The sequence below is a fragment of the Perissodus microlepis genome, chromosome 6, assembly GCF_051167445.1.
Source record: "Perissodus microlepis isolate ML-2025 ecotype Zambia chromosome 6, ASM5116744v1, whole genome shotgun sequence".
NCBI classification, from domain to species: Eukaryota; Metazoa; Chordata; class Actinopteri; order Cichliformes; family Cichlidae; genus Perissodus; species Perissodus microlepis.
In genome coordinates, this window is record NC_140466.1 from 4,418,854 (window position 1) to 4,430,550 (window position 11,697).

General features: G+C 41.3%; 1 protein-coding gene across 3 annotated transcripts in view; it reads right to left on the reverse strand.

The window, feature by feature from the left end:
- Positions 1–11,616, reverse strand: part of LOC146384859 (endonuclease V-like) — a 76,093-nt gene extending 64,477 nt beyond the window's left edge. The window contains exons 1-5 of one of the 3 annotated variants that reach the window (XM_084930275.1): positions 11,011–11,616; positions 9,720–9,891; positions 5,643–5,777; positions 4,136–4,175; positions 2,775–2,887 (exon numbers count right to left, since the gene is read on the reverse strand). In XM_084930275.1, the coding sequence (XP_084786401.1) occupies positions 2,775–2,887; positions 4,136–4,175; positions 5,643–5,777; positions 9,720–9,891; positions 11,011–11,054 (504 nt within the window). In that variant the 5' untranslated portion in view covers positions 11,055–11,616. The remainder of the gene's footprint in view (positions 1–2,774; positions 2,888–4,135; positions 4,176–5,642; positions 5,778–9,719; positions 9,892–11,010) is intronic. The other 2 variants (XM_084930276.1, XM_084930277.1) reach the window with 2 other exon arrangements.
- Positions 11,617–11,697: the final 81 nt, after the last annotated feature.

Here is an 11,697-nt window from a genome sequence, read left to right on the forward strand (position 1 = left end):
CCTTCTCACCCCAACCGGTCGCAGCAGATGGCCCCGCCCCTCCCTGAGCCTGGTTCTGCCGGAGGTTTCTTCCTGTTAAAAGGGAGTTTTTCCTTCCCACTGTCACCAAAGTGCTTGCTCATAGGGGGTCATATGATTGTTGGGTTTCTCTCTGTATGTATTGTTGTAGGGTCTACCTTACAATGTAAAGCACCTTGAGGCAACTGTTGTTTTGATATGGTGCTATATAAATAAAATTGAATTGAATTGAATAGATGTCTACTGTTTCTTAATGAAACTCAAACCTCCATGCAAAAATATATTTGTTTTACAGTGCGTCTTTAAAATTTATGTACATTATAGTTTCTCTGAGCAGAGGCTCATCTTGCAACATATTATGTGCATTCGTACATTAACACAATCCCTGTGCTATACAGTGTTTCATTTTCACCTTTCCAAGGAGGCTCCATCTGATAAAGACACACATACACACCTTTACTTTCGAGGTTTGCACATTTAATTGCCGCAACTAAGAGAAACTTCTGTAACCTTGAGAGACACTTCTCAGACTGCATATTGGCTTTCAGAAACTCTGTTTGCTGGAAATGTTGAAAGAAACTCTGACATCTGATCTAATCGAGTATGGCAGCGTATCGCTCGTCAGTGGTACGTGGCGGTGTGCTCGTAGCTCCAGTAATGGCTAATCTTGTTTCAAAAGAGCTAATTTTCTGAAATTTGGTAGGAAGCCTGATATGGCTTGTGTTTCACAGATTACTTCACAGCTAATTTCCCACCAAGCGCTCAAGCGCCAAAGCTGGTGTTCCCTTGAAGCGTCGCAATCGTGTGCGTGCCTGTAGACAAATTAGAAAGAGCCCCAGAGAGTGACAATTACATCAATATGGGCAGGAAGGGCCTTCTAAAATTTCACGCTGATCAAAAGCTAATAGCTTGAGCCAAACATGCAGCATGGCCGTGTAATGCCTGTGCTACCTGATCCTGAAAGTAAATGAGCCACATGTATTTGGACACATATTGTTTCAGTAGATAAGTGTTACTGGATCCTCGGGGGTGACCATGATAGGTGTAAACAAAGATCAGATTCCCCCCAGGGGGAAAAGACGGGCATAATTTTTCTGACGCCAAAGCCACTAACACTAATTCATGAGATGGATACATTGCAGAGAATTTAATTAGCATCTTACACGACTACATGAAGATTGCCGGGGTTGTAATCACACTATGTATCTGATGCTAACTGAGAAGTGGATCGTATGTCTGTCCGCTCCTCTCCAAAACTTTGGAGGACCACTCAGCATTAAAATGCTCATAACTGCAGACCTTTAGATTCTATTTAGAATTTGCATAATGGCTTTTCAGAAGTGACCACACTTAAGCTCAGCTAATTCACTGTCAACTCAGACAAGAAGGCCACAGGGTTCGAGCTTTTTCTGTGAGGAATCTGGAAGTTTCCGAGGAAGATGAAGTCTTCAATAATCTCCTGGAGCTGCATGAGCATGTGAATGTGTGAAGTTCATGTAGGATTCAGACAATGCATTTTTATTGATCTTTTTTATGTATCAATTTTTGCTTGGTCGGACCGCCTTCTGCTCCTCCCGCCTCAAAAAGGAAATAGCTTTCACAGTTTTCACAGGACTGTGCAGTTCTCTGAAAAACGAAATAAACTCCATGATTCAGTACTAATAACTTCCTATAATTTCTATGGATGGAGTGAAGGTGTACTTACACAGATTCCTGTAAAAACCTCTGACTGTATAAGTTGTTTTACTCAGTTTGCGCTGGTTTTGTTGCAGTTCCTTAGTCTGTGCCACATGTAGTTTTCGGTTCATTCCTACTCATTAGTTGCATTAGGTTTGACTTGATGTTGCTTTTCATCCTTATTACATTAAAAAGAGGGAACAGTTTTTTAATATTTTCCTGTGGCTTCACTGGTCTGTCCCTCTTCAGTTCAGTTTGGCCTGAAGTGAAATGATAACTGACGCACCTGCTCGTTTCATCAGGTAGATTTAACTTTAAAGTGTTTTGTTTTTTTTCCTCAGCAGGTCGCTGAGCTGCAGACTGGAACAAAGGGAGCATTTGCATATTAATGAAAACCAGGTTTTGCTGTCCCACAGGTATACTTTGACCAGTGCGCATTTGTCCCAGCTTGATTTGTATTCAAAAAGTCACATTAGCGTTAGCGACACAGCAAGGCCTTGGCTCGCAATAAAAGTCACAGTGAGAACAGTATACACACAAACAAAGCGCACTCTCACACACACACATGTAGAATTAGAAGTTGTGAGTTTACATGCACACAAAGTCACACTGAAAAACAACTCTGTCCTTTGCTTCGTCCCTCTCTGACATTTCTTTGCTTTTCTCTTTACATGCAGCGAGCAGAGAAAGCGATTACACTTTGAAAACTTAAATAATTCATCCAGCGACTCCTGTCAACACTGGGAGCTCTTTTACAAGAGAAACATGTGTACACAACTAAAAGAAACATTAAATATGAAGCAGGTTTTCTTCATCTCTTTTACATCAAAGAGCTCTGAAGGCCAAACCGCAGAGTGACGAGGCTCTGCAGCTCGGTGGGAGAAACAGACGTTCAAGTCTTAGACTCGTCATTTTGAAATGGCCTTTTTATAACACTGAAAACCACAATGGATACAACAATGCTGTATGACTGGAGACCTGAGCATAACAAAGTGCACACATTGGCTCATCAAACCTACAGAATCTAAGTTTAAAACAAACAAGATCTTAAATTAAAAAAAGAGATGATGTTTTCTCACTTGTGACTGATGCTCCTCACTCTTGTTGACTCCTTGCACCTGCAGCAAATTTTTGGCCACGCCCACACAGGGCAGCCCTGACAGCACTCCCAGGTGACACGCCAAGCCAAACTCTGCAACGATCCAAACAGCGACAATCAAGTCACATCCAAAATTAAACAGCGGGGAGTAAACGTGCTGCAGCGAACTGTGTGATGCAAAAAAACGTTACAACAGAGGGCTTCACGGCGATTCACTCAGGGTTGATTTTATCAGGTGTTACACCCAACAGTCCCTTTAGTGAAAGCCAAAGTTTATACAGCTTGTCCTCAAACCTCGCTAGACTCACCTTGAACTCAGTTAGTATTTTTAACAAGCTCGAGTGGAGCTGAATGCAAATCTGTGAAATAATGATCAGTGAAAATCAGACTGAAATTTTTAGCTGTCTCTTTTTTTGAAGATGCGCTGCTGACGAGTGTCATGCTACGTACGACCCAGACACCGAACAGCAGCATCGGCATGCGCGTCATTTTTTCCATTTTCCTTTCACAGAGATGAGTGTACTCTAACATCCCGAGCCGGCTCATGGAAAACAATCATTGGACATAGGTTATGTGTCACTTCTTTGGCCACACAGACATACAACCGCTGGTCACATCCCTCCACCCTCGACAGATCTGAATCCCTGCAGCTGTCTCTTATGTCACAAAATTAAGTTCAAGCTGAAGCTGTGTTGTTATAACCAACCAGGGACGCTCCAGAATCTTTTCATAGGGGTGGCCGTGTGGGGGTGGCACACCAAAAACAGGGTTTTCAATTTTATTGCTGTTGTCAAATATAGGTTACTTGAAAAATATGGCAAAAAAAGAGAGAAAAAACTGAATTATATACCTAGTTAATTTCCTGCTATTAGATTTGATATCACTCAAAATATGTACATATGAAAACCAAATAAGATTTTAAAATCCAACCATCCCTTTAAAGATTCTTCCTCACTCTTGTGTTCACGGTTTTTTTTAAATTATTACCAACACAGAGGTCACAGAGGCGACTGGGGGGCAGGCAGCAAATTTTAAGGGGTGGCCAGTGCCCCTCCTGGCCCCCCTTTGGTGGCGCTTCTGAGTCCAGCGTTAATCGCATAGGTCCAGATGGACAAGAAGATGACCTTGAGGGAAAACTGGGCGATGATTGTACAGGTACAGAGAAACTAACAAACACAATATTCATTAAATGTGTGTTTTGTTTAGATTTTTGTTGTTTGTTCGATTTTTTACAGTGAACTGTTAAAATTGTTATCAGTGTTATTAAAAGTTTATTACATTATGTTATCTTTAAAGTAAAAACAGAACATCTAAAATCCTTTGTTCGGTCAGTCACCTCACCTCTGTAATGAAAGAGACCATTCCCATCCACAAACACCACCTGTAGAGAGAACACACCTGAAATGAGTTCGACTGCAGGAAGCTCGATATTACTCGCTTTTTCCACAGCAGACTTTTCCACGTGTCTGAGGATTAAAAGCACAGGTGAAATAATAAACAGAGCTACTTCATCAACAGAGGCATTATTAATCTTTTGCTTCTACCTGTGCTATGAATGATATGATCAACTAAAATGTCCAGAGTGAAAGATTTCTGTTGTTATCTATTGTGTCTATAACCCTGGGATGGCAGAAGATCTTCAAAAGCCGAAGTTAGTAAGAGCTTCTCAAACTGATATTGGAACGCTTCCAGCTCCAACACACCGATGAATTTTTAAAGCCAAAGGTGACTCCGCAGACATATTTCTGCTTGAATCATAAGTCACCAGGAACGCTCACTTGAAAGGTTGCAGATAAAGGGAGCAGTGACTGCATCTGTCCAGAGCTAAATGTCACTGGAAGTAAATCTGAGCTTGTGTGTGTGTGTGCATGAATTTCTAAGTGTGAATGTGTGTGTTTCTGCACACCTGCGTGCACGAGGACGACAGAGGGACAGAGTGGGAGGCGTGTGGGCTGCGACAAACAGAAGCGAGTGGGTGAAGATGAACAAGAGGCGTCGCTTTAGAAAAACAAAAAACCGAGAGGACAAACAGAGGAGCTTCATCGTCGGAGCTGCACTTAATGTGCATGAACGTGATGCGAGGTTTTAAAGCACTTGTCCAGTAACGTTAGCAGGTTGTCGGTCTTGTTGGATTCATAAGTAACTTTTTCCACCTTGGAGGATTTATCGGTTATTAAAACATTTCCAGCTCACTGTGCCCTGGAGATGGGAATTATATCACTTCTTCTAGTACTACTACCATAAATATAATAATAATAGTTATCACAATAATAACACTCAGGTCTTACTGAAGAAATTTTAATTACTTAGTTTGCCCAAAATCCTCAGGCTCAAGGTTTCTAACCTTATCTGTAGGAATTATGCCAAAACTGCAAACCAAGGTTAACAAGCACAAACTAAAATGTTTTCTTTTCACTCTATTGTGAATATGAACCATCAGCATCAACAAAATAATGGAAAAAGAGTTTGTTTTACTTCCTGGTCAAATAAAAATGCAAAAAAATATATATTTTTTCCTTTGTCTGTGTAGCTTTGAGTAGTTAATCTGACAGAAACGAACAGAACCCATTTCAGTAGTCACTAAAACAGGGGTGGGCAACTCCAGGCCTCGAGGGCCGGTGTCCAGCAGGTTTTAGATATCCCCCTGGGTCAACACACCTTAATCACATGATTAGTTCGTTACCAGGCCTCTGGAGAACTTCAGGACATGCTGAGGAGGTCATTCAGCCATTGAATCATCTGTTGGCTCAAGGACACATTTAAAACCTGCAGGACACCGGCCCTCGAGGCCTGGAGTTGCCCACCCCTGCACTAAGAGGTCATTATTCAAGTTCTAGCACGTCCAGACCTGAGGAAGGAGTGTGGGCTGGTTCTTCTTCAGCCTCTGCAGAGCCTCCAGGAGGAAAGGAGTTTCTCTGAATGCCAGAAAGCCGGCTATGTAGGGGGCCGTCAGGGTCACCATCTGACTGTCTTCATACAGCACCTGGCAGGAGGGAGCAGAGACTGCTTCATTTCTTGTGACTGAATTTTACTACACTGTCAGATTATCACAATATTTCATTTCTCCATTGCAAGCAGCAATCTCCAAAGTCTCCACAGACACCCACACTAACATCTTCATCACCTTCATTCATCATAAAACCTTTTTTTGTTTTTTTAATAACCCATCTTCTTTAAATTTTGTTAGGGGCATGGCTGCTTTGATTGACAGGTGGGCTGACACAGGCCAGTATCTGCCAGGTGTCACTTCTGCTGACATAACAAGTGTGTTACTGTTATTAACCTTTAAACCACGTTGGATAATTCTGCAGGATATCCATATTTCAGTCAGTCAGATGACCACAAGTATACAGAGAAGTTCATGGTAGACTCAGTGACTGCGGAGTGCCGAGGTCCTGTGGCTGCACAACAAGCCCAAGCACAATCATCGCCCCTCCATCACCGTGCTTACAGTTGTTATGAGGTGTTTGTGCTGATATGTTGTCTTTGTTTTTTTCCAGATGTGGTGCTGTGCATTATAATCAAACATCTCTACTTTGGTTCTGCAACTCTTGTGGTTTGTTCAGATGCAACTTTGGGGGCTTTTGGAGAGCAGAAGAATTCTCTTGGCAACCATTTGAAAAAAAAATCTTTGTTCATTTTTTTCTTTTAACATAACGTTTGCATGCTAATTGAGGCCTTGAGAATCTGAGATGGAGCTCTTGGGCTTTTGCAGTTTCTCTGACGATTGCATGGTCTGACCTTGGGGTGAATTTGCTGTGACATCCACACCTGGGATGTTTATGGCATTGTGTTAACACACACCTGAATCCTACAGACCAGCAAACTGCCCAAACTTCTGCTTTAACAGAGGTGCTCACAATTGCTGATTAATCAAGTGCATTTGATTAGCAGCATTGGCTGCTTCTCAGCTTCTCAGCCGTTTATGTTCTAAGGAAGCAGTAAGTCTGTACTCAGCTTTTCACAGCACTGCACACAGTCCTGTGAAAACTTACATTATTGCATGATTGTACATAAATGAGTCAGTCAGGGACACTGTCAGGGTGCTTTGGACAAACGCGTCCACCCTAGTGTATATGTAAGGGTGAGTCCAAAGGCACAGACAAGCTGTACAAGATAATCACCAACATCGCCCATCTGGCACAAAATGAAACATCTGCTCCCTGTTGATTAAAGGCTGTGAGTATATTCTGAACATCTGACAATTTATTTCATTTAAGTGACCTGGTGAATTAAGTGGACACAGTTACAGTTTAACTGTATAAACTCCTAAACTTTTGGTGTACATCTAATTTTTAATCTCATCCTCGGGAGGCCTGTAGCGCAGAGCAAGTTCAACAGCAGGATATCTACTCATTGTCTGACAACCACAAGAGGCCACATGAACTTGTAATGAGTCAGCCCATATTTTCTAAATCCCGTTCAAATTAAACGGGGATCACCAATCATGAACATGGAGAGGTCTAGAGCTGCAAATTTCTCAGAAGAATACACAACTATAAGGCTCAACACATACGAGCAGAGCAAGAGCAACAACATTGTTTCTCCATGCTCCATGAAAGTTAGCTTACAGGAAGAGGATCTAAACTAGTTTTTAATAGGAGACTGAACTCAAGAGCTGCACCGGCATAAGATAAATGAGGGTTATTTTGAACTGTAAATCATACAAAGATACTTATGTGTCCATGAATACAAATCTGGAGCAGAAAAGGGCCCCTTTGTTTATGTAAAACACTATCAATATTGCCTAATTAACAGTCTTTGTATTGCCATGCAGACTACATTTTGAATAGAACCACAGCAGGTTGTAAAATCAGCACAATATATACTGTAAACAGCCTTTCCCATGTTGGCAGGATCCATGTATGTACCTCCCTCGCTGTCCTGTCTATTTTAAGCAGCATCGCCGCAGATAAACATGTCTGCCATGATCTCCTTCCGAGTATGTGAGGTACCAGCAGGGTCCAGGAGACCCTCTGAGACCTTATGCAGATTACAGGTGCACAAGCTGTCGCAACTTTCTGACCAGCATATAAAATCCTGTTCTGCTCACAGCGAAGAGATGTGCTCACATCTCGAATGATGTAACATCTAACAGCATCACGTGTTATCGAGGCTGTTATCGGGCATGAGCTACAAATAAAACACACAAAAGCTGTCCGCTGAGTCGAGCTCGCAGAGGCTCACAGCAGAAACGTTTCTGAATACCTGCCTTGTCATCTGGCTTTAGAAATGCCAAACACCTTTCAGGATATGTCATTGTCATATTGTCGACTGCCGTGACCTTCATCTCCTCACAGGCATATTTATTCAGTGAGAAACAATAAAATTATACAACTTTTGCTTTTTTTCTGTGTAACTTGCAGCTGCAGTGAGCACACTGTGGAACGTGGAACTAGCATTCTTTTGAGCCCCAAATAGCCTCAGGTGGCAATGTTGAAGTAAATTGAAAACAAGCAGGGAACATAATCACATTATTGAACAACATTTCTGAACACATTTCATTAGCCTCACTGGGTCCATGTATCAACAATGTATGGTGACATATGTCATTAATTATAATTGGAAGTTGCCAGCAGGCCGTGTTAATGCACAGATAAATAACTGCGAGGAGCAGTGCTGGTGAAAGGCTGCTGGGAAAGTAAATGAAATGAAAAACCGGACTGGGAAGGTCACTTTGAGGAGCTCTGTTGCATATTAACACTTTTACTGCCAGACTACTGTTTTCAATTTATGTGTATATTTTAAAAATAAGCACATTAGGGACACAGGAGACATACAGGATGGCGTTCACGCACAGCTTTCCTGTGTGTTTACAATTCTATTTTACTTTAAATCAGATCATAATTTACAAAATCAGAGATCACGCTGCATTAAAGAAAAATTAAAAGGAGCGGCTGAGTGCATGAACTCATCAGGAAAGATTTTATTCAGGTTATAAATGAAACGAAAGGTTATTGTCTTCTTCTATACAACTGGATCAGAAGCTATATCTATGCATGAAGTTTAATTATATTTAACATTGTAATTACTTGACATAAACGTATATATTTATCAAAATGTTTTTCTCAAGGCCAAGAAAATTTTTTTTTTTGTCTTGGAAAAAAGAAAGCCAACAGAAGAAAGCACCAGCTCTGAGGAAAACAAATATGTGTTCCCGGGGTTTGCATTCTAATATGCCTAAAATAACGTTGTTGGCATATGACTGTTCATAAGTCCCACAGGCAGAAGCTCACAGGAGAAGTTATCAAAAGGTGAGGGTAAAACATTTAAAATCACTTCAGCGGCTCCCTAGAACATACCGACAGCCCCGGCGAGAGCAAGAATAATTTCTTCCTCATGCCGCCAGCTTTCAGGAGTCATGAAAAAAGCTGTGACTTCAAGGCGAGGACGCAAGAGGAGAAAAACACCCATAAGGACTTTGTATTCAGTGCCCAAAGTAAATGCGACTACTTTAAAGGTTAACAGCTGGCCTTGCGCAATATTCCAGCTGCACGTATTACAAAGCCTTCAAAGGCCAAGCATTTTTTTAAGGATAGCATTTTGTAACGTCATGTGTTTCCTTTTCATTAAAGGTGTCACTGGTGAAAAAAAATGCAGCCTGTGGAATTCAATTTCTGATCCTCAGCCTTCTCCACGAAGCACTGCTGCTGTTCCCACCTGTCACCACTAGAGGTCAGAAAAGCTTAGATGTTTTTAACTCAAGTGTTTATTGAACCTTCTCACAAATTGAAAAATAGAAATTAAATTTTAATTTACATATATGAGTTTTAATCTGTAATCTTTTATTTATCTTAAACAAACAAAAACATATAAAGGGGGTTAGGGTTATAAAATAACACTAATGTTTTATGAAATATGATATATTTGGCATTACAGGGTTATTTTATCTCTGTTTACTGGATGTAGCGCCCAGGTAGCTCACCTGCAGATCTGGGTAGCTGAGTACCACGAGCTGGGCACAGGCATTGACGCCATCCCCTTTGATGAAGGAGAGGTCCACCCCACCAACTCGCTCCAGACCTGAAAAGTCTGGGCTCCTCTGCCAGTCCTCTGTGTCCTCCTCCAGCACCTGCTGCCTCAGACGTGCCTGCTCACTGCATCGGGAAACAAATATATAAACACACTCGCTGGCAATTACTTCATGAAAAAATATGAGGCCGGCATGTAAAGTCTATAGCAGACAAAAGGGCTGTTAACAGCAACAAATCTGAAAATCTCACAGTGGCTTGATGAACCCAGGTGGTTCGACTCCTGCTGTGGTTTGTAGAACTGCAACTAATTTAATTATTCAAAACAAGGGCTTATCTCGACAGCTTTCAAAACCAGTGACATTCACATCATGAATTTTTAATAATGTCTAAAAGAAGAATCAGTCAGCAGATTGTATTGTACTGTTGAAATGTACATATCTGTAAATGCTGTAATTGTGTCTCTCTGCAGGACAGCAGGAGCTCCACACGCTCACATTAATCAGAGACATCAGGACATGATACAGACTAACATGATGATATCGCTGGTCTTGTCTTTACAAACAAGTAAATCAATGAAAGGCTGATGAGGTGTGGAGGTGGCTCAGCTCCAAGAGCTGCCTGTGTCGTGCCAAAGTAGTTGGCCCTGACAGAAATTGCATCCACTGCACAGCAGCATCTGTCAGCACAGTCGCAGCTTTTTACTGACAAATGACATTTTTACAAACTTTAGTAAGACAGGTGAGACAACCATTTACTGTCAAACAATTACTGCTGCTCTAATGTAGGATGAACAAACACTGAGTTCTTAAAGATACAAAGATACAGAGAGAAAAGAAGAATATAAGCAGGAAATAAATACAATCATGATGAAATTAAATAATGGTAATGAAAATACTGAAAATATATATTTTTAAAGAATAGAGACCTCTGGTATTTTAAGATATCATCACTCTTGAAGTTTTAGGATCCCAAAATATGGATGAGGTCGTTATAACTGTATCCTTGCGTTAAACGATTATAAGTAAAGCCTAATATGATTACACTCTACGGCACTGGTGCTGTTTTGGTATTTCACCATCCACCGAAGCTGACTTCTTCTGGATGGGACACTTTGGAAAACTTTGAAGATAAAGAATCAGCAGCGTTTGGAGCAAAACGAGTCTGATGGACTTAACTGCAGAATAAAAACTGGGTCGTATTTAAGGTGTGCTGTGAGTAGCTGAGACAGAACAGCACTCTGACCTTTCCCACTGCTGGAGCAGATCTTCTGCGGGAGAAGCGGACATCTGTCAGCCTGCTAATGAAGACACGACCAGCTGTGAAATTACTGTTTTTAAGAAAAGAAAACACCAACTGACAGCAGCAGGGAGCAGGCTGTTTACTTCCGTACTGCTGACGCGACTTTGAGGGCGGGGTCACTGGGACTATCCGGGTAAATGCTGCCACCTAGTGGTTTAAACTGTTAACTACATCAGGTTTCTGCTCACACGGCATGTAGCAGGATGTGTTAAGGTCCGAAATATGCTCCTCATGTGGCAGTTCAGAGGATCCCTGTTCGGCTGTCTTCTGGTACCTTCTCCACATACTTGAGACAGCAGGTTTGCAGTTGGACTCGCAATGGTGTCTGTTTCCTAACTGAACAGATTAATATCCCTGAAGTTAAAAGTGATTTTGCCTTTTACCACCTCAGACGCCGTGCAGGATGGTCATGGACTGAGGTTATTACAGTTAACTGCAATTAAAATAGAAACTAAAACCAGCTGAAACTAAAAATGATGACTACATGACATGTTCACGTCCTCCACAAAATGTGGTATTTGAAAATTTTCTCTAGTTACTACGTGAAACTAAACGTAAAAAAAAATTACAGGACAAAAGCTAAAATATAAAACTAAATTACTTTAGCCAGGTGAGAATATGGAGCAAATC